Source organism: Acomys russatus, chromosome 18 (genome assembly GCF_903995435.1).
Source record: "Acomys russatus chromosome 18, mAcoRus1.1, whole genome shotgun sequence".
NCBI classification, from domain to species: domain Eukaryota; kingdom Metazoa; phylum Chordata; class Mammalia; order Rodentia; family Muridae; genus Acomys; species Acomys russatus.
The window spans coordinates 17,144,068-17,167,932 of NC_067154.1; the positions used below are offsets into that span (position 1 = coordinate 17,144,068).

General features: G+C 43.1%; 1 protein-coding gene across 1 annotated transcript; it reads left to right on the plus strand.

Moving 5' to 3' along the window:
- The first annotated feature begins 15,601 nt into the window (after positions 1-15,601).
- Positions 15,602-17,513, plus strand: Htr2a (5-hydroxytryptamine receptor 2A). The gene is made up of 2 exons (XM_051160598.1): positions 15,602-15,650; positions 16,618-17,513. Exons 1-2 carry the CDS (start codon positions 15,602-15,604, stop codon positions 17,418-17,420), a joined length of 852 nt encoding a protein of 283 aa, XP_051016555.1. The 3' UTR covers positions 17,421-17,513.
- Positions 17,514-23,865: the final 6,352 nt, after the last annotated feature.

A 23,865-nucleotide genomic window follows, 5' to 3' on the forward strand; every position in this document is an offset into this window, starting at 1 on the left:
GCCCAGGAGACAGATGCAAAGCTGAGAGGCCAAGCAGGCACTCCATACTTGCATCTTACTGACTGTGACAGTGCGCTGCCCTTGGGATGGAGGTTTTGTTTGTTTCTGTTTGTCTAGATCTTCTTTCTGTTCCTTTCCCCGTGTTTAAGTACTATGAGATCTTGAATAATTTCCATATGTATCTCAATGCTCCCACGGTGAATGCTCTCAATCCTCAACCCAGGAGCATTGGCTATAAAATGAAAGTCATGAAAATGCTAATAAACCTCAGTTTGTCAAGGGGCCTATGAAAACTCCTTCCAATCGGCCTGTGAACACAAGAGCCTAGTTAATCCAGACAAGACTAGCATCCACCAGGCCAAGGTCCTAAAACACTTGAGTTATGGAAAAAAAAAAAAAAAAGATCAGATCTAGCCAGCAGTCCTAACTCACTTGTTTGTTAGCTCTAAGGCTGACAGAAAACCATAGACTATATTGGCATCTGTGTTTGCTTCGTAAACTGGGGGAAAAATTCCTCCTGCCTTATCCGTGCTTTGTTGAGTAGACCGTCTGTGATGACCTACACAAGTTTAGCACCAACCGTGTGGATCATCTATCCCAGATCATTACCTCTGAGTGTGTACTGGCATGAAGCATTGGGTGTAAGGAAAGTTGCTTTGTCTGATGACCATCACGCTCTACTGAGTTCTTCACAAGAAAACTGTACATGGTCTTTTTGGTACCAACTAGATCAACTCCACCAAAGGTGCTTTCGAACTTGCAGTCGGTTCCTCTCTCTGCAAACACAAAGGCATGCCTAGATCAAAGAAGAAAGAGAGTGCATACATAGGGACAGCAGCCCAGAAAGGTCTAGAAAGAGAAATAATTCTCCTTCCAAATGCCTGAGCTAACACGTCAGGGTATGTAAAACTTTGTCTGAAGGCAGCGGTTGTAAACTCTTTGCTGAGTAGCAGCTTTCCTGTTGCCAGTCTCACAGCAAGTACAACTTGAAAGAAAGCAAGATTCTGAGTTCTTCAGCCTCAGCTTCCCTGAGCTGGATTCGGAGTACGAGGGTCTCAGCCAACTAGACGGCTGCTGAAAGATGAAATCATAAGGAAGCTTCTGGAATTCTAGGAGCTAGAGCACAGCGAAGGCAGAAGGGAAGTACTGAAGTGTAGCTTGGCATAAAAGATGAAGTTCCTAGTTAGTGACTACTCATGGCCCCAGAAGGCACTGTCAAATTGAGACTTTACCTATCTGTGTAAAGTGGTGGTTTTTTGAGCCCCGGGGCATGAGTCTGAAATGAAGCTGAGAACAAGCCTGGCTGATCTTGGGGTTTAGGAACCAAATAAAAAGTCACTTTGAGCCTCGTGGTAGAAATGGCGTCAGTTTATCAGTACAGAGACAATGACCCCCAAGAGTAAGGCCAAGGTGAAAAGCCCATGAGGGATGCAAATTAAAAAGAACTCAAGAGAAATTCTCTAAAGCTCTAAGCCTGCCAAGCTAATAACAAAATGGAAAAGTGTCTCTAGCCCACAGACACATTTTGTTTTGCTTGTACAATGTGTCTCAGTTTTCCTTTTAATTGAACCTGATTGTACAGCTATTATCCTTTACCAGGCTCTGGTCTCCCAGCCATCCTCCACAGACCTCAAAGCTCAGTTATGTTGCTGAGATATAAAGACTGACTCCTTAAGCATTTGAGTTCATGGTTGTCATCAAGTGGGTTATCTTTCAAGATTGACTGATGTGTGTGTGTCATATACCTGTTCGTGTGTGTGTGTGTGTGTGTGTGTGTGTGTGTGTGTGTGTCTGTACAAATGCCTGTGGAGGCCAGAGATCTATGTCGTGTCCTCTTTGATCTTTCTTCATCTCATTTGTGTGTGTGTGTGTGTGTGTGTGTGTGTGTGTGTGTGTGTGTGTGTGTGTGCACATGCCTGTGGTGGTCAGAGGTCTACATCAAGTGTTCTCTTTGATCTTTCTTCATCTTGTTTGTGTGTATGTGTGTACAGGTATGCAATGCCATGTGAATATGGAGAAATCAGAGGAGGACCTTGGACATCTGGCTTTATCAGTTTCCTCCTTACTCCTTTGAGACAAGGTCTCTCATAGAACCTGAAGGTAGGCTAGTGGCCAGAAAGCCCAAGAGAATCTCCTGTCTCCATACTCAATATTGTGCCAGCATTACAGGTGTGCATGACCAAGCCCTGCTTTCCAGATGGGGACTGGAGAATTGAACTGAGATCTTCATCCAAAATCAACTCTTCCCCCACAACCCCCGACCCCACTCCAACCCCTGCTGCTGCCATCACCGGAGTCTCTCGTTGAACCTCGAGTTCACAGATTCAGCTAGGCTGCCTGGCCCATGAGTTCCAGGGATCTTCTCATCTCTGCCCAATCGTCCAGTTCTGGGGTAATAGGTGTATGACATCAGGCCTAGTTTTTGTTTTGTTCCATTTTATTTTATGTCCCAGCAGATTGCCCCTCCCTCCTCTCCTTCCAGCCCCTCCCCGACCCCAGCCTCCCCTCCATGCACCACCACCCTCCAATCCACCCCTCCTCTGATTCTCTTCAGGAAAGGGCCAGCCTAGATGAGTATCCACCAGCCATGGTGTATCAAGTTGCAGTAAGACTAAGCCTCCTCTTCTACCAAGGCTGGACAAGGTAGCCCAGTAGGGGAAAAGTGTCCCAAAGGCAGGCAATGGACTCAGAGGCAGCTCCTGCTCTCACTGTGAGTAGTCCCACAGGAAGATCAAGCTACACAACCGTAACCTACGTGCAGAGGACCTGGTGCCTATATTTCATGTGAGCTCTAGGAATCTTAACTTGGGCTCTTAGACTTGTATGGTAGGCACTTTACCAACTGAGCCATCTTGCTAGTCCAACATATATATATATATATATATAGACCCTATGCTAAGTGCAAAATCCAGCAAACGTGGGAAATGCTGGGGAAGAGCAACCGACATTTTAGCATCAGCACTTCCGAACCGGGCCATTACAGCAGCCACATATCTTACTTCGTGTTGAGTAAAGCGGGTGCCAAGCACTGCACTCCAGAGTGATGGCTCCTCTCGCCATAATTTCAATATTTACAGGAGATTCTTGAGAATTCCAAATAAAAAAATTTCAGAACTCTAATTGCTAACTTTCCTTAAGACTTGGACTTGGAGCTGGTAGGAACGCTCTGGTCAAATCTGACTTGGGAAGGAGTGAAGCAACAAACACGATGAAGAAGTGGCCAGGTGTTAGTTGGTTCACATGCCTGATGTACTTATTACCTGGTATTGGTTCACACGTATAAGGTACATATTGCCAGAGACTGAGCCCTAAGGCCCAGTGACAGAAGGGGCACTCTGTGGCCTCATAAGCACTAAGTGGCAATGAGCAGTAAATGCTCTTCCCCTACCCATTGCATCTGCAGTGTAATTTTACTTCTGAGATTTTAGCCTGGAGCCCAGCTCTCTCCAACATCCTTTGACATGCTCGGTATCACTTTATTCTGTTACAGCAGCCAGGATAAGCTACCATTTCTTAAATCCAAAAACTGTGATTACCAAAGAAGACAGTACAAACCTTTTATTGGGGGGTGGGGGGCTCTGTAGGTAGGAAGAGGGTCACTCATATCACTTCCATGAACTCCAATGCCAGTCAAGGAATCTCAGCTGTCCTGAGGCCCACCAAGGATGGCCACAGTGGACATGTTTCACCATTGCTCTGCGAATCTGAATCTTCATGTGTTCTCCTAAGCCATATTCATTTCTACACCCATTGTTTAGTGTTGGCAGTTGACTCCACTGTTCCCACCCGAGACATCACGTTCAACACGTCTGCTATGAGCCATCCTAGAACAGTCTTGTTCTGCAGGGACCTGATCTTGGGTTAATGGTTTGATGTTAATAGAAGCAGGAGTTAAGCCATGCACACATCTCCCAACTAACTTGTAGGGAAGACAGCATTCCCACTGGAGCCAAACAAGGGCAGCTGGAGGTTTGTGCTACCACAGGGATCTCAGTCAGAATTAAGAACTCCGAGCATTAAGGGAAGCTATGGAGCATTCTTCTCTTTGCCAGCTCTTAGGCAGTACCACAATTGCCGCTAATGGTTCAGCGAGTCTCATTTCTATTCCTGATGGCAGCCCTTTCAAGGGACATTACTGAACAGTCCTCATTTTGCAGAAGAAACTCGGAGAAGTGAAGAGGCCTGCTTCAAATAACAGGGAGCCAAACCGGGCTCTTCTGATAGAAGCTAATTGCTTTTCTCTCTTGCCCTGGTGGCTCTCAAGAGCACCTTGCGGGTCTTTGGGAATCCCAGGGACACTTTCAGGAAGTCCAGAGGGGTCAGTGATATTTTCAAGATGGCATTTGCCTTCTTCCCTCTTATCCTCTTATGAGGACAGGGTGAAGCTTCCAGATACAAGGATTAGTGATAACAAAAAGACTGAAGCCGATGGAGCCATGCCAATCCACTGTGTCCTATTAAACCAGACAGTGAAGAGATTCCACTTACAAAACAGGGCCACTTCACATTTGTTTGGGGGAAGTGCAGGGGCTTTTTTGGTTTAAAATATGCTGCTCATGTTAATATTTAATATGTTGATATTTAATATTTAAAATGTTTTTTAAATTTCTGAAACAACAGATACTTAAAACTCCCCGAAACAAAAGCTTTCTGAACCCTTTAGTGATTTTTAAACGTGTTAACAAGTCTTCAGATGGAATATTCCAGAACTACTGTTACTGTACATTATAGTACCCTTCAATAACAACACAGTTCAACTTAAGTGCAGATTCCCCTGAATGCATCGAGGTCTTTTTTAGCAGCAGTGTGACACTGGAGGTAACCCTGGCACTGCCTACTTTGCCCTCTTCCTACCACAGCATTCTTTGGGACTGATGACAGGGAAAGGTCCTGGATTATGAAGCAACTGATTATAGTAAAGACCCTTCTTCCTCCTGAATTCCTAAGTAACCTCGTTCAGTGGGGATTTAATTAAATATTTGATTGATGGATAAATGACCAGAACTGACTGCTGACCCAGATGGCAGACCTACTCAGTGTCTATAATAAAAACATGATGTGAGTATGGAACTACATTTGTAGCTGGGAGGCAGGGGGAGGGGAACATTCTTGAGTTTGGTTCCAGCACAGAAAAAAAAGAAAGAAAAAAAGAAGAAAAAAACAGAAACAAAACAAGGGAAATGTATGTGTTTGCGTCTGAGCCTACAGCTGCACAGTAAACTGGAGATTACCTCAGCCCACAGTGAGGCTAGGTACACCTATGCCAAGATACACACAGTCAGGTGCTTGCCTCCTGGGATGCACAGGGCCAGGTGTTCCTCAACCAGGAGGCACACAGACCCCCCCCTCCTGGATCCTTCTGCCTTGGTGCAGAATCCCATCCAGATGTTAGACAGCCACAGGGCCAGCTCAGCAGCTGTTTCCCACCTAACTCTCTCTCTCTCTCTCTCTCTCTCTCTCTCTCTCTCTCTCTCTGAGCATCTCATTCTACCATCACTCAGCTGTGCTCGTCCCCGCCCTTCTGCTTTGCCTCTGGATCTCATCTCCTCCTTTGCTGCCTCCTTAATAAATCATGTATGCACACTGAATTTTCCCAGTGAGATCTCGGGCTTCCTGAAGCTTCGCATCTGCCCTTTGTGTTACCTACAGAATCCCACCCAGCACGAAGTGAATTGTAATTGCTTTCATTTAAATAAATCTTAGAAGTTTACAAAATAATTCTAAACCAGCGTATCACTATTTCCTCCTCAAAGTCCCGCATGAAAATTAGGGCAGATCTCTCTCCATTATATCCCTTACCTTGCAGGTTGTGTCATTAAAATTCTGTAGCCTAAAGTCACCCAGCCAGTGATGAGCAGTCAGGAGACTAACTTGTTTATTTTTCTTTTTTTATTTTAACTCATTATAATTTATTCAGATTATATCCTGAATGTTATCCCTCTCACTTGTATCTTCTGGTTCCCATCCTCCCTCCCTCTTCTGGCCCTATTCTCCTCCTCTAGACCTCGGAAGGTGCCCTCCTCCCCCACCATAGAACCACAGCCTATCAGGACTCACCTGGATAGCTTGCTTCCCCTTCCTCTGAGTGCCACTGGGCCTCCCCACCAAGGGGAAGCAATCAAATCAGGGGCACCAGAGTTCATGTCAGAGGCAGTCTCTGCCCTCCCCACAACCGTGTGGAATTAACTGTCTATTGGCTACACATGGTAAATACTCACTTATAAGTGGATATTAGCTCAACATAGATGTCTTCGGATAGACTCCACCCAGCAGGGTATCAGGACAGATGCTGGGACTCTCTGCTGGGTCTCCAGGTGGAGTGCTGAGAGTGGTATGGAGGAATAAGAGGATGGAAGGACCCAGAAGGGTTAGGAGCCCCATAAGGAGACTATCAAGGCTTGCAGATCTAGACCCAGGGAGCCCTGCTGCACCAACCAAGGACAATGTGTGCAGCAAACTTATGTTTTAAATACAGTCTCCTGTTTTAAAAACTGTCTTTCCCACTAATAACTTTGCCTGAGAAATAGCTTTAAGCAAAATAGCAGGGGTGATCCCAGGCCAGGAATCAGAATAGTAAGGAATAAAACTGAGATCTCTGATTTCCGCATGGCATTGTTTACACCCATCCCCATCACACCCTGTGGTTAGCTGTCCCAGCAGTAGGCTCTATGCTGCAGCACCCTGGGGGTAGCTCTTCTGTTTCACTTAAATGTCCACTTTGCTTTTGTGTGCCTTTTGTAGCTAATTAACCCCTCATTGCTGTGTTTTCCCAGGGAAAATGAGGGAAACATTATGAAATTATTCAGCAATTCCAAGATGTGTCTATAAAATGTGTTATAATTCCCAACTCATCTCCCACCATGACCCCTTCTTGCAATTGCTCCCCAGTCCCACAGACATTTATCTGAAATCTGAAGTTATAATAAAATTTTAAGAAAACCTAATGAGATCACCATCCCATGAGTGTGAAATTTCTAGAGAAAAAAAAATATGCTAAGGTGTTGGAAATACCATATAAATGATTAAAGAGTCAACAGCAAGTGCAGAGTTAGGAAAGGAGTTCTTATTGGAGAGAGAATGATTTGGAAAGTTTTCACAAAGGATATGCCTTGAGAAATGCCTGGAAAGAAATGCAGGAGGCAGTTTGGGATATGGTCTCCCTCTGCAGCCCAATAGCATATCTGCTAATCATATAGAGTAAAAGATGTGCTTTCTATGCAAATGCAGCCATGAGCTTGGTTACCCACCCACAGATGCCCAACACACTGCCTTTGCCCAGTCGCTGCTCAGCAGAAACCCTGGACTCACAAAGGGCCATTTGTGAAGCATTTGGGGAAGTAGACAGCATCCGAATTGGATCAGAGAGGAAATGGGATGAGTCTCTGTGTCCTCTGTTACTATTTACAGTGCCCCCATGATGCTCTAGACTTTTAATAACATTACCAGGATATATTTATCATCTTACTCTCAGACTGGCACCCCCAGCACCATTCCCTGTGGCTTCTCTTTCATGTCAGCCAAGGTCCACATGGACCTACCTCTAGCCACTGCCACTTGAATTTGGGTGAAAGCCAACCCTCCAATGGATTCCAATGACAATAAAAGGGACATCTCATGCTAACAGCAGAGCACTGCAGTGTATCAACCAAGCGATTGGGAGAAGATGCTTGTGGGTGGAGACGGGTCTCAGAAACATCTCAGATCACTATACTGCTAACTGAAAAGGCAAAGAGTGCACAACACTGTTCTGAGTAGCTCAAGACATGATGAAGAAGAGACAGGGAGAGACGGCTAGGTGATTATGTGAAAATTTAAGAATGGTGACTAACAGCACGGAGGCCAAATTGCAAAGGCCTTCTAGGCTGAGTTGAATGATTGAGCACTAGGAATATTGTGGATTCTCTCTAGTGTAACATGGTTAATCCAGTGTATTAACCCACAGGCTGATTTGACTTCCCATAGACCCGGGTGGTGTGAACACATGGCTGCCACTCCCTAGCTTTCCAGACACCAGGACTGTTTCTACACATACCTTGAAGTCTGGAGTTGCCAAAACTAGATGTATTGCATGCAAAACGTATTCCAGAAACCTGCCCCCAATAGGAATTTAGGAAGCTATAATAAAAGATGGGGTCTAATAATGTGAACCAGGCATGACCTTTGCCTAAATAATATTAATACTCAACTGAGAAAAGAACAGTTGGCAGCGCTGGATAACATACATATCTATGTGCTTACTTAAAAAGAAAGTATTATATAAATTTTTGATTTTTATTGTTTTGTTTTAAAATCATAACTGACTATATATGTGAGGTATAATGTGAGTTTTGATACCTATATATGATATAGAATAATTAAACCAGGTTAACTTACATACATAAAATCCAAAGGCTCTTTCTTATTTGTGGCTCCAACAGCAAAGCAAGGTTATAATAATTTGTTTTGGGGACACTGGAATGGCTCAGCAGGTGAAAGTGCTTGCTGCCTAAGCCTGATACCTAAATTTGGTCCCCAGAACGAACAGTGTGAGGAGAGAACCAACTCCACAAAATTGTTCCCTGATGGACACACACACACACACACACACACACACACACACACACACGATGTGGCATATGTGCCTTCCCCCACAAAAATAATGAATGAACTTTTTAATAATAATTTTGAATGTTTTCAACTCTCTGCTGTGATTCAGACACTTAACATTTTCAAGGGGCGGGAATGGCGAGTGTAAACAAAGCTTTCCTGGAACAAGAAACACTGGGATGGGCTTCTGAGTGCTGAAGCGGCAGCCAACTAACTGCATTTCCAAGTCAGAATCCACGTTAGCTCTCAGTGGGAGAGCCTCACAGAGTTTTCAAGCACAGACTCTTCACTACAGAGAGGCCAGCAGCTCCAGGAGCCCCTGAACCAAGAATCTGTGATGGAGCAATAGGTGCTAACCTCTGCACTGCACCCCACTTCTCTCACAGGTCATTAATACAGTTTTTGTTCCAATGTCAAGACAGAGCCTGGTCATTCATATTTCTGAAAGTCTGGGAATAAGGCCCAGGTGCCATAATTTTTAAAAGCTTCCTGGGTGATTCTAATGTGCAATCAAAGTTGAGAGCAATTGTTACATGTGTGACAGAGACATTTTAGACTGAGACACGTGACAGAGGGCTTTAAATTATCTTTCTAATTTCTAGCCCCCGAAATATGCAATGTCTCAATGAAGGAAATTTACTTTGAGATTAAGACTGAAGAAAGATTCAAAGTTCAGGTAACCATTGAAGAGGTGTGTGTGTGTGTGTGTGTGTGTGTGTGTGTGTGTGTGTGTGTGTGTGAATGTATGTATAATACGTGTGTATGTATGTGCATGTAGGTATGTGAGATATATGTGCATGCATATGTGTGTACACCATCAGGGAAATTCAGTGGTAATTAACAATGTTGCTTGCTAAAAGTTTTCAGATAATCTAAGGAAAGTTTTCTCTTTCTCACAAACTGTATACAAATATGTATTTATGCCAGTTCAAGGTTTAGGGGACTTTCTGAAACCAACACTAATGAGCTCAGATATAGTCATAGATTTTTTACAACTACTATAAAAGGAATATACAATCATTTTTTTAACTATCAGCCATAAAAATTAAGAGTAGTATACTCCTTGATTCTGTCCCTAAATGTCGGTGCAATTCTAAACAAGTTGCATACGCTTGCTAGGGCCAAGTTTCCTATGGTGAAGTTCTTATCATCCCTTAGGGTAATCTGGATAATGTTTATCCAATGTGTGAAAAAGTCAATGTAGAGTGAATGCCTGTGTGTAAAATAACCTGAAAGGTTGCCATGTGCTGGCGCTGGCAGGTTGGTGAGTGCTATTTTCTGTTTTCTGTCTATCTTCAATTCCCCTTTGCCTGCAGCATGAAGATTATTGGCTTATCTGTCAAACTGCTTTCTGTCAAACTGCTAGCAAATTCCCTTATAATTTTTTTTTTTAAGGCAAGTGTTTAAATGCAAAGAAAAGGTTAACAATCTGAGGGAAACTGAAGCCCATGACTCAAAACTTTCCTCAGGGTCCTGCAATCATCTGTTTCCGTCTTCTCTGCTCTCTATCCACTGAAAGCCCCAACACCGACGCTCAGTGTTTCACCCCCCATGAGACCCTTGCTTCCCAGTATTTCAAACCTCCTCATTAGAAAAGAAAGTCCTTGCCACAAAAGAACCATTAGTTCCAAGATCCTAAATCATGAGAGTGTAGGACTAAAACGGAAGGCTGCCTGTCACAGCTGGTAGTTCACAATCAAAGTCCTTTAGCCCACGGTACAGTGCTAACTAGAGGTGAGAACTTTATGTGCAAGGCAGAGAGCAGAGTCGAGGAGAGCACCCACAGAACCCTTTGTGTTCTTAGTGTTCATGATTCCCCGTTCACTTCACTGTCCGAATTTTAATGCAAAGAAATAAGAAATGTGCACAGGAGATCCAGTGAATGTTGATTGTTGTCTTCTACTCCTCAGGAAAAAAAAATTATTAAACAAAATGCAGAGTCATGTAGTTCAAGCTATTGTCTGTGTGTTCATAAAGCAAAATGCTTAATGTGCAGAAATTAAAGCGAGAGAAGATGTCAGGTCTCCAAAAGCCACTATTACCAAACAGAGCTGCCAGAAAAGTAATGCACTTGAGATGACTGTGGCCATACTCTTGGCTATCAGCCAGCGTTCTTCGTTTCTCTTGGCAGGACTGTGCTTCTGAACTCCGTATTGGGCACACAAAGCCCTATTGCCATGCCTTTCCTTCCCTCTCTCTAGAGCGCTGCTTTAGCTTTCCTACCCATTTTCTTATAAGCATTTGCTGACCACTTACTCAGGAAGAAAGACTGAAAGCAGACGGTATACAGAGGTAGTCAGATAGCTTGGGAGATCAGTGCCATTTAAGGACCCATGCGTGAGCTTGATGTTCCCCCCACTCAAATCAAGGCGTCCTCTCTGAGCACGAACCAATCCTGCCTATGACCTCCTGCCATGTCCTCCTGTCAGGCAGTTCTTTATCTCAGGCCTTTTAGAGGGAGAATCTCTGTGCCTTTTCCTTCCTTGGCTGCAGAAATCAAAGCATCTCACACAGCTATATAGTGTGTGCGTTTCCCTAACCCAAGACAAAATTACAAATTACAAATGATTGAAGGATTCAGTGTTTTAGGCTGTCCTACATTCTGGCTAAGTAAAAATGGCCAGTCTTTATAAATTATCAGGTAATTAAATAATAGGGGGAAAAAAGCTTTCAAGGTGGGAACTTCCTTTGTATTAATCAAGAAAACAAACATCCAAGACTTTAGTAACAAAATCACACACCTTTTTGGGCAGTTCATATTTTGTTTATGTGCATCATGACTAATAGTAGTGGTCATAATCCATCACATTAGAGGAGTAATCAACAGTGCTAGCTGTACCAAATTAAAATTGATTGAGACCTCCCATGACCCTGGCAGTAGCTGATAATGACATCATCGTTATGTAGCCAATAGTGAACAGCCAAAATACTATTTTGTTCCTTTGGGTTTATGAACTCTATTATATAAAGGCTAGCATAGAGAAACTGAGCAAAATAGATTAGGATAAAATCATGTTGGTATTCTTTTTTTTTTTTTTTTTCTGAATAATTCCACAAAGAAAATTATTCCCACCTGCTTTGCCGTTTGTTACACCAGGCACCATCCTGGTGGTCTGCACAGTTGATCCATTTTATCTTCGCTCCATCCATGGGGGCTCCATCCATGTTGGCACCGGCCTCATAGCATTGAAGTACTGGACATCACTCCAGGAGCCCAGAACCATAGGGAAGACGCACGTCTTAAGTTCGTCTGAAATGAATGTCCAGTGTATTCACTCTGATCAAGTAAGCAAGAAACCTGCAGAATAAGGCTGGATGTGTTCAAGAAACATCTCTCACCAATATGAGTTCAAATATTGGCAGAAAAAGAAAGCACTCTTTTTAGAAACCATAGGCTACTGTTTATGGTTAGCTTTCTGAAGTTACTAAAATTTGGTGAGGCATCAGAGAGTCTCAAAGGATGGTTCCCTTACAGCCATGACTCTTAGCAAAGAGGAAGTTCTCAACAGTGTGGCAGGTCCACACAGGAATGAAAGGTCATTTACCTCAGTAAAGGGTCCCTGATGTCATCTACGTTCACCATCCAAAACACAAAACAAGACAAAAACAAAACCAAGAGCTGGGATGACCTTGCATAGACAAGCTACAAATGCCATCACTGAAGCCTGTGGAGTTACCAGCAAGGGGCACTCAGAGTCTTGTTCGACCAGGAAAACAGCTCAGGGGGCAAAGGTCATGCCAGGCAAGCATAAAGGCCCAACCTTGAATCTTAAGCACCCATGGAAAATCTTGGGCATAGCATGGCAGCAAGAGAGAGGGGCAAGATGGAGACAGGACCGATCCTGGGGGCTCACTAGATAGCCAGTCTAGCTGAAATAGCAAGCTCTTGGTTTAGTGAGAGATCCTGTCACAAAACATAAGGTAGAGAAGAGATGGAAGATATCAGCCTCTGACTCCCATATGGGCCCAGATGGTGGGCAAGCTCACACACACACACGCGCACACACACGCGCGCGCGCATGTACACACACATGCATGCACAATGTACATGCACATACACACATGCATGCACGCGCACACACATGCATGCACACACACATGCACACACATGCATGCACACACATGCACACACATGCATGCATGACATACATGCACACACACATGCATGCACGACGTACATGCACATACACACATGCGGTAAGGAGCACAGACAGATTCTTGTCCAATATGTTACTTTAAGCTCCAGCTCCCTTTGCCCACACTAGTGGAATGTCAGGGCAGTCACACCTGTGTTCTGATGAACACCAACCTGTTCTGACCAGCAGCAGAGTTTGGCTATTTTTCTCTCGTTTTTGTTGTTGTTGCTGCTGCGGCAGCAACAGCATTTGTATTACACATCCTCAAAGGAAACTATTTTCCTGTTGGGTGGCGAGGGAAGAGTTAAAGAATGAGTAGCCGGAAGCTCTGCCAGGGTTCCTCTGTCATGCCACTCAGGAAACTGAAAATATAGGCAAGTGTAGGAAAGACACAGGCCTTCTGTTTATCCTTCGGTGGAAGAATTAAACTTGAACTTCATTGTACAGTTAGTTGCTCTTTCTCCTTTCCCACCCTTCCAATTCTGCCTTTGTGGCAGAGAATACAAGGAGAATAAGAAGGATACCAGGGTTGCTTTGACCTAGCCAGCCCCCCTCAAGTCTCCTGAGCTCCAAAAAGGGAACAAAACCCTCACATCGTGGTCAAGCTAAACTTCACTGTTGGGAGAACTTAGCGTGATCCAAGCCAACCGTGACACTTTCTCACCGTTGCACTCCTCTGCCGGCGTGTGTGCCTGGAGGGCCATTCTAGCTGCCCCAAACCTGAGTATTCAGCAGCTGACTGCCTGTACGCTCAGAGTTCCATGTCCTACAGCACTCTGTATCTAGTTCACACACTTAACAATAAAAGCCTGTAGAGCCGCCTTGTTTTGGGTAATTCATCCTAACGGGAGTTCTGCTATGAAAATATACGACTTTTACGGAACAATGGAAATCTGAACACGAATTCTTTATTTCAGATATAAGGGAAGATACACTCTAAATCCCTCTTTGGGAGTAAGGCAGCGCGTGATCACAGGTCTCTGGAAAGTGTGTCACGCTGAGATGTGCGTAATAAGATGGGCACGTGTTTAATCATGTGATGTCTGAGGTTTGCTTTGAAAGAAAGAGGGGCGCCCCAGATGAGGACCTGAAAGACACAATATTTGTCTTGAATTTACAATTGTAAAAAGCTTCCTTGGGATGGAATTTGCTTTTGTTCTTTTTGGGGTTTGCAGAGGTTAAAATTTCTCCAAAATAAAACCTTTCCCAAACTAACCCAAGTTTGTTTGGATAACTTGAAATTAGTATTAGAAAATATTTTTCAAAAAGAGATTAAAATACGTTCAACGTTAAAACTCGCCATGGTGGCTCACACACTCATGAGGCTGAAGGAGGGGGATCGATGTGGGTTTTGAGGCTAGTAAGACCCTGTTTCAATTGCCTTAGGTCTTTTCCTCTATAATCTTGCAAGTCTGGGTTCTAGAATAATGAAAAACCCTCAGGTGAAATTTAAGTGAAGCTGCATTCAGCTGCACTCTGTAGATACTTGCTAGTGGCATAGACTAAAGACGGTTTGCTAAATGGCACTGAAGAAAATCCTGACCCAGGTGATCTGACTTAGTCCAAATGTTTCTGACCAAGGAAATTATACAACAATATTTATAGGCTGACTTTTAAAGAGATGGTTGACATTGATACTGTACATATTTTACATGGCAATACACAGTCCAGAGTTTATCAAATAAGCTCATGCATCATTACCCCTGGGAATATCTTGTACGTATAAACTCCACGCACTTGTGATGGCTTATTAGCTGGAAGCAGTATTCTATACAAAACAGTCCAGTTTGTCCGTTGTGTTTAGTAGTAGAGAAATTGCAGGGATTTGTGAGGGAAAAAAAAAAGTATTGGCAACTGACAGAAAATGTCAATCTGTGGGTTTAAAAATGTTTCTTTTATAAAGAAAAAGCCCTGTGTGTTTTTGTAAAGAAATGGCATTTTCCGCCAAGCACACGCCATCCAGTTTTGTTGTCAATCACATTGTATGCAGCAGAAAAGGTGAAAGAAAGAAGCACTTACTGTGCACAAGAACGACTTTGCGTGGTTTCATTGAAATGGGCGCACTCGAACTGTTGTGAGAATCTTGACTTTTTTAACATTTGGAAACATGAAATAAAAATGGAGACAAAAAAAAAAAAAAAAAAAAAAAAAAAAAAAAAAAAGACCCTGTCTCAAGAAGCAAATGATTTAAAATGAATATTAAACAAGGTAGGAAGAGCCGAAACTGCACGTGAAGTACTGTATAAACAAAAGCAGTCTATGGGGGGGTGGGGGGGATGGGGTGGGGGTAGGGGGGCGGGAGGGAGGGAGAGAGGAACGGGAGGATACAAGGGATGGGATAACAATTGAGTTGTAATCTGAATAAATTAATTAAATAAAAAAGTAGCCTATGCACCTTGACAATGAGAGTAAATCCAATTTGTATTCATTGTTACTCTTTTACATTTTTTAATTTGCTACAAAGACAATATGTCAGGCTTATCACTTTACAGAATAAGTAAGGAATGCTGATAATCTAATGAAACTTGGAAAGTTTTTTAAAAACTGAAGATAAAGTAGAACCCGATTCTGTTTCCCAGTGTGTCACTGTAAAGTGAGGACACTGACCACCTGTTGCCTCTCAAGCAAGTGGCCCCGGATAGCTCTTTATTTATACAGTCACAATCCTGCTCGCCTGAGCAGTGACGTCATTGGTTACTTTACTTAAAGAAATCATAACATCAGCACGACATAAGTCCCTCATTATGAAAAGCCCCCAATAGTTTCCCTTGCTCCTTTCCTCCTCCCACTGGGTTACTCCCCCAACCATACTTTGCACTACAGAGCACAATTTCAGCAAGCCCAAAAAATAAGTGTCTAGCCAGGCACGTCCTGTGGACATGAGCACATACGCAGCTGGCAGCAAATGCAGTCACATGGTGGCACGAGGTGAGAGACAGGTTAGCCATTTGTGGCTGTGAGTTCCCTCATCAAATAGCATCCCTCTGCCTCAGGACTTGTTAAACTATAGACAGAGACGTGCGCATTGCACCGAGCAAGCTTTCCTGACATGCACCAGTCAATTTCTCATACCACCTTCCTAAGAGCCATGTTCTAAGTCTCCATCGATCAGGCACAGCCTCCCCGCTGTTTAAGTCTCTGCCGATCAGACACGGCTTCCTCAGAACAGTCATGAAGCAGGACCCCTCCCTCTCCACAACTGCCCACAAGCTTACTCAGGGTGACTGCACCTGTTTCTCTAAGGATGTGATTTCGTGTCCCAGGATTCCCAGAACTAATGGTCACAGCTGGAGGATCCATAGAGACAGAGAGAGGAGAAGAGGGTTTTTCCCTTCGAAAGAGTATTGAGAAAAATGGAACCATCCCTAGCGCTTTCAGCCTGCATTGCCCCGGCCTTGACCATGACCCACAAAGGGACACTGTATTGCTAAGAGTACAAACAGCATAGCAAAAGCAAGGGCAGCTTGTAGCGCACGCGATCTAGGTCACAAGCACAGAGGCCACTAAATTCACCACCGGTGCTTTCCAAGGGCCTTGTCACAGTACAGTCCCAGCAGCGAAGCACTCGTACGCCGTTCCCTGCAGATGCGCCATGGCCACCGCCAACTGCCCATGGGGCTAGTCTGTTGATCTCTGGATGACAGTGGCTAGTGATCATTTTCATTGGCTTCATTTTGCCTCTGTGTGTGCTTTCTGCAGTTAATAGGTAAAATATAATCAGAAGAAAATAAATAAATAAAACCACATAGAATAAGAATTAGCCAAACTTTCATTGCAGCAATATATTTAAACTCTTAAAGCAAACTGGTGTCAAGTCTTTGTCCAGCCGGTATTACGTGGTGATGCTCTCTCCTTTGTATACTCAATTCCTGTTTCGCTTTCCATCCTTTCCCAGGTATATCCATGCCGATCCCAGTCTTTGGACTACAGGATGATTCGAAGGTCTTTAAGGAGGGGAGCTGCCTGCTCGCTGATGACAACTTTGTGCTCATAGGCTCTTTTGTGTCGTTTTTCATCCCCCTCACCATCATGGTCATCACCTACTTCCTCACTATCAAGTCACTTCAGAAAGAAGCCACCTTGTGTGTGAGTGACCTGAGCACTCGTGCCAAATTAACCTCCTTCAGCTTCCTCCCTCAGAGTTCTCTGTCATCAGAAAAGCTCTTCCAACGGTCCATCCACAGGGAGACAGGCTCCTACGCAGGCAGGAGGACGATGCAGTCCATCAGCAATGAGCAGAAAGCGTGCAAGGTGCTGGGCATCGTGTTCTTCCTGTTTGTTGTCATGTGGTGTCCCTTCTTCATCACCAATATCATGGCGGTCATGTGCAAAGAGTCCTGCAATGAAGACGTCATCGGAGCCCTGCTCAATGTGTTCGTGTGGATTGGCTACCTCTCCTCAGCCGTCAACCCACTGGTCTACACACTGTTCAATAAGACTTACAGGTCGGCCTTCTCACGGTACATCCAGTGTCAGTACAAAGAAAACAGAAAGCCACTGCAGTTGATTTTAGTGAACACTATACCAGCACTGGCCTACAAGTCTGGTCAACTCCAGGCGGGACAAAAAAAGGATTCCCAGGAAGGTGCTGAGCCGACGGGTAACGACTGCTCTATGGTTACACTAGGAAAACAACACTCAGAAGAGACTTGTACAGACAATATTGAAACCGTGAATGAAAAGGTTAGCTGTGTGTGAGGAGCTGGATGCTGTGACAACTGCCCAGGTCGCTCAACCAAGTTTATACCCGCGTGTGTAGGGGGAGGGTTAAGGAGGCTGGGACAAAGTAGACTACTGCAGTGAGCCAGCAAGCTCTACAGACCTCATTGTGTTCTGTGAGTGCAAAACAGTGTTTCCCAAAGTGTGCGCTTGGACAATGTCCTGACAGCATTTGAGACAGGGGCATTCTGACATTCTTAACATTGTCACTGAGAGCTTTAAAATCGTGGGCCTGTATTGTACAATTGTAATGAGGCATAAAAATCAGTGTAATTAGCTTCTATTATGAAATAGAAACCTTGCTGCCATGTTGTTGATGGGTAGCACGGGAGTGAGTTGGTAACCCATTGTTGTATATAAAAATAGCTAGAAATAATGACTAGCCTCTTTAAAAAAAAAAAAAAAAAGTGTTTCAAGTTTACCATGACACATATTTTGAAAAGAAGAAAAAAAATAGACATTATTATGAAATTTGTATTGCTAATATAACTCATTGGAATACTTGACAATATTTTTCACTCTTGCTTTTTCATAGATGCCATTTCGAAATGTTCACAAGATCACTGGCATTTGCTGCTTTTGTTGTTAATTCTCAGATGCGGAGGGTTTTAAATGTTAGTCAATAACACGCTGCTTTCTCTTCTACTTCTTGGGCTTTACCTGAATTTGCAATGTGGTCTTGTTTCATATATTTTCTTCTGTGTAAACTATCAAAGCATAATTTCACTTTTTTCAAGTATGGTTCTAGAACTCGCTTCAAAGAAACAGCATCCTGGAGGTATTTGGTAGCGCACTATGGAACGACTGCTTTGCGCATGCGCTCTCTGAGCAGTGACCAGTACAATGAGTTAGTTGACTGTCACCGCTGAACAATAAACTCAGGTTTCTCGCTGCTCGCAGTAGCTTCTTAGGCTATCTCTGTAAAAAAAAAAAAAAAAAAAAAATCAAGTGACTTTCCTATTGACATTTATCAGGAAAGAGTGGTATTGTTACAGGCCTGGGAATGTAGCTCCGTTGATAGGAGCACTTGCCTAGCACACAGGAAGTCCTGGCTTGGATCTCCAGCACTGTATAAACAGGGCACCGTGGGTGGTGCATGCTTGTGATCCTAGCATTTGGGAGATGCAGATGAGAGGATCGGAAATTCCAAGTCATTCTCAGCCATCCATCACGTATGAGGACAGTGTGGGCTCCATGAGGCCCTGTCTCCAAAACTGAATAAATAAACGTAGGCTTTTTAAAATGATGCTTTCAGATTAACGCGCTTATATTATTTATTAAAAACGGGTTAGCTAGGTTCCACAGTAATCTGTTGACTGTATCTTATGAGTGGAGCAGTTTCTTAATTATTAGGGATATAAAAATAAATGTATAAGATCTCTGCGTTAGCTGGAGAGATGGCTCAGAGGTTAAGGGTACTGACTGCTCTTCCAAAGGTCATGAGTTCAATTCCCAGCAACCGCATATTGGTTCATAACCATCTATAATGAGATCTGTTTACATAAGAAATAAATAAAATTTAAAAAAAAAAAGATCTCCGCGTTAAAAATGACAACTTAATTGGTTGTTGTCAAAAAGTATGAACAGATTTATTTTGAGAATCAATTTGTTCAATTTCTTTCTTGCCTGATTAAGAAAAGGGTTTGTATCAACTCTTGATAATTTTTTTCCAGTTTTTCTCATTGGAGATATATATATGCCAAGCAAGCAAGAAAATGGGAAAATAGCAATTGGATCAAGGACCACGCCTAATGCATAGAAACAAGCTCCTCAAACTGAATCCAATTCATGACTACCAAGGTTTAAAGTGATATTTTTGTCTTCTCCCTCTGAAACCACATTCATTTCACTCTGGCAGACACCAGCCCCCACTTGAATAGCGAATATCAGTTCCCGTAATGTTTTCTAGAAATGACTTTCACAGACTAACAAAGGTCGACTCTAGTCCGTCCTCCTCGACACTGTGATACACAGGGTGAGTTGCACATTGCAGCCAGAACGGGCGATAGGTACAGGGTAAATGCTGAGACGTTTTTTACGGAATACAAAGGGGTTTGGCTGTGAGCCTTTGGGAAATGTTACAGGTTCGGGAACTGAAGTAGGTAGAAAGCGTCTCTGTGTGAGCGGGATTAAGGTCTTCCTAAGTGCATCCTTACAGACACGTTGAGTGACAGTCATTGTTTCAGACCTAAAGTTTATAACATGTCGCTAATACTGAGGTCATGTTTGAAAGAAGTTGGTCCTTGCTGATTAGACCATATTGACTGATAAAAAAATGGAGGTGTTATGAAGTCTGCTCTCATGTTTTGCCTTAGTTTAAAACTCTGCACATGCCAATATGTACTGATGAAAAGATTACAGATTGAAACTGGAGTCCCATGGACTCCACTCATCGGAATGGACGTGAGCGCTGCCTGAAAGGGGTCTTCGGACTACACATATATTACCAGTGTGTATGTGGTTTTTCTCCCTGTAGGTATCTATTACAGTGTATATAAGGAAACGCGTACCTGTATATATGTACAGACATGTTCCCATGCGCTTTATTCAATATTTATATATTTATATGAAAAAGAGCAAGTTGATGAAAACATACACGTGTGCATGTTTGAATCACGTTGATCTAAATGTGAATCACGCTCTAATATTCCCATGACCTTCCATGACTGCCAAAGGAGGTTTCTGTGTAGCAGAGATACACCTTAAATAAACTGGAAGTTGCTTTAATTATATGGAAAGAATTTTAACACAATTCTATCAGGGTGTTGACAACAATAGTCTGTATTCAGTTTATTAGTCTTCAATTGAGTGGTAACTTCAGGCCTCTCTTTAGTCTGGGTACTCCTGACCTCTATGGCTTTTTAGACATAGTCCTCGCCCCAGTAGAGGGGAAAAAACTATCGAATGATTTATGGATCCACGATGTAAGAGTCCACTTCTAGAATAACAAACTTCACTCTTCTGTGAGTTCAAAGAGTCTTCTAGACTTAAGGGGTCCAATGCCATAATTAAGGAAAACTCAGTTAAAGCTTACATAATTTATTTGGCCAGAGCGCCACCTCATGGTCAGTTTTGAGAAATGCTATACCGTAGTCCACTCAAATCGCTACCGGGCTGCTTTTAGCAAAGGGGTTCTTGTCCCATTTTGTGCACTGATGAAACATATTTATAAAGTGTTAAGTTATTCTGTGCCATATGTAACAAATACAGTGAAGATTTATTTTATGTACTGATTTTAATCTATTCTGAAATATTTCAAGAATGAATGATTAATTGCAAATAAAGTATACTTAAAAAAACAAGTGAGTCGATAGCTGTCTTTACTAAAAGGAATTACCCAAAGCCTTCTAGGTCTTCAAGTTGTTGAGGGTAGTAAAAGCCTGTGCTTCTGGTTTCAGCCATCTCACAAAGCTAAAACTCATTTTATTGCCTTAATGGTCACGAGTCAGCTTCCAGTCATGTATAGAAGACAGGTATTGTCTTCTGCGTCCTATTGATATAGCCAAGAAATACAGGGGCATGCACACAGGTGTGCATATACAAGGTGCGTTGCCACATATGCACGAACACACACACACTCCCTCACAGGAGCCACAGGTAATCAAGGACATAGCATCATTAATATACCAGAAAGTCACCTGATTCATCTCTTCACCTTTAACCGCAGAAGCAAAGCAGAGCTTTATGGTACATGCAGGTAACCCCAGCACTCAGGAGTGGACGGTGAGGGATGCCTACAGATTGCAAGGTCAGCCTGAGTTACATGACACCCCATGTCCAAAAACTTTGAAATGAAGAAAGCATAGAAATAATTACAAACAGGGAGAGTAGGTGGTTTTTTCCCCCACGTTGTTAGACCTCGTGTTGAGCACCTACCGACTGTATTCCAGGTGTTACCCTGTCTATTTTGCCCAGTTTACATAAAAGAAGTCCTTCACAACGGTCCTAAAAGATAGGAATATTCTTTGTTGAAGATGGGAAAACTGAGATCCAGTTGGTGACATGTCAAAAGCCACACAGCTAGCAAGAAATGTAGCAGTTCAAGCCAGGAGCACCTGGTTACAACCCGGCAACATTTCTCCCAGCTCCATCTGAGCGGAGGAAGGAGTACGTTTCAGAACCCACACACTCCAGGTTCCATTTTTGCTTCTCCTACACACTAGTTAGAAGCTTGGGTCATCCTTAACAGCATGTGCCACACTGTGGTGTCTCTAGGGTGGACCTACTGGGCCCTGCCCTGGCTAACTGACAGAGATGGCTACATCAGATTGCAGCTGTAGCTGATAACCTGCAACACACTGGAAATGTTAGAACTGGGTTGTTTGCTTTAGTTTTGTTTTCTTGTTATCATTATTATGATAGTACAGGTTCGAACTAGGGTCTTCCACTGCTAGGCAAGCACATATTTTACTTTTGTCTACCAGAATGCGGTGGTCCCTTCATCCGGCTCCCTTTAATGCTTCCATCTAAAGTTACCCATTTTGTGTCCCATTTATCAGATTGTCACCAGACTTACGGTCACATACAATCTGTGCCCAGCAAGCCAGATTTAGTCAGTCATCCTCAACAATCCAATTGAAGATTAACAGTAAAAAAACAACAAAAGGGGACTTATCAATGTGGCCACATTGGGAAGAGGGATGAAAAGATTCAGAGGGCAAGCGATAGCTAAGCAGTGCTAGAGAGCTGTGGCCCTGCCCATCACTGCCTCAGCCCCAGTCTCCCCAGCATCATCCTCTAACAAGTCTTTCTCCAGGAGACAAGTTTATCTTCTGGCTGAAAAAAAACTCCTTCTCAAATATAATCAGAGATTGGTTGGTTACTTTTGTTAACACAAAACTCTTATATCTAAGGACATTAAAGATAGTTTATCCTGAAGCTAAAACAAATATGAATGACTATGGCCTGGGAACATTGATTTAAATTGCCCAAAATTCTATGTTCCAACATGGTTACTAACATACAGTAAAAAAAAAAAAGAAAAAAAAAGAAAAGAAAAGAAAAGAAAGTAGTAAATAAAGGCAGTTTTAAAGAATACGTTGATGAAAACAAGTAGGTGGTCTCAGCTTATAGACCTCCTATGCTCTCTGATGACACTCTTAGTCTCCTTGTTAGTGGAAACTGAGGATTTGTTAAGTTAATACAGTCCAAAAGGTTTTATATGTTAGTCATAAGATGTTACATCAGACACAGAACTAGTTAAGGGCCTAAAAGACGGCCCAAGCTAAATGTCTTTCCACAGTCACTGAAACTCTAGGTGGTTAATCATCGTTGCAGAGGTCCAGCTGAAGTCTCACTTTCTTTCTAAGGACTTTCATTCACCCCTCCATAACAATTAAGCCACTACTGCACTAGTGAGCACATACTGTCTGGCAGGTTGGCATTGTAACTCAGTTTACAGCTGGTTAAGACTCTTAATGCCTTTTCTCTCTGTATTAATCAGGGTTCCCTAGCGGGAGAGAAATGATAGAATGAATATATATATATATCCCATATATAGGATTTATTAGAGTGCCTTAGTCCAAGAAGCCAGTAGTTGCTTGGTCCATGAGGCTGGGCATCTCAGCTGGTCTTCGGTATGTGTTGGATCCCAATCAGCAGGCTTACACAGAAACAAAGCTGAGGGCGAGCAGGCAAAATGCAAGAGCTTCTTTCATCCTTGTTCTTTGTGTGGGCTGCCACCAGAAGATGTAGCCAAGAATTAGGGAGGGTCCTCTGACCTCAAGTGATCTGGATGTAAAGTGAGTCTTCCGACCTAAATAATCCAGTTAAATAAAAATCCCTCGCAGGTATACCCAGCCACTGGGTTTTAGTTAATTCTATAAGTAGTCAAGTTGACAAGCAGGAACAAGCATCATACTCTCCCAGAATCCCGTGCAGCACCTTCTAGGACTCTGAAAGGTAGCTTGCAGAGTTAAAGCGCCCAGTTCAATTTCAGCTTGAGTTCTCTCTGCATTCCACTTAAAGGCGTGTGGTATCTTCAGCAAGAGGGCTTATCAACCAGTTCCAACCAAGAAGAACTGGAAGAACCTTCTAGCTTAACAGCAGTATGTTCACATGAACCAGCACACCATATGAAGTCTTCCTGCTTTTTAAGAACCTCCTTCAAGTGGCCTGATTGGAGCTGAAAACACAGAAAACTCAGGTCTAGTTTCCTGCTCTTATCTGACTCTGGGCCAGGTAGAGTAAAAGACTTAGAGGTAATAGTTGAGGAGCCTGTCCTAGTTCTGAACTTACCTGAATGTGGGAAAGCCTCACCCTTCAGACATCAATGAACCTAGGCAAAGAATTTCTGGAGCTCTTAAATTGTACATATGAATTTCACACAAGTGGTAGCTAACTCTCATGCCAGTGATCCTAGGATAAATCATATATGATCTAAGGAATTTGGAAGCTATGAGACCAAAAGTGAGATATAAACCTA

Excerpts from the sequence above, each read along its gene's own strand:
- Htr2a (XM_051160598.1), top strand. The coding sequence starts at position 15,602 with ATGAGCACATACGCAGCTGGCAGCAAATGCAGTCACATGGTGGCACGA. Across the intron at positions 15,651-16,617 it reads CAGTCACATGGTGGCACGAG|GTATATCCATGCCGATCCCA; the intron begins GTGAGAGACAGG and ends ATCCTTTCCCAG.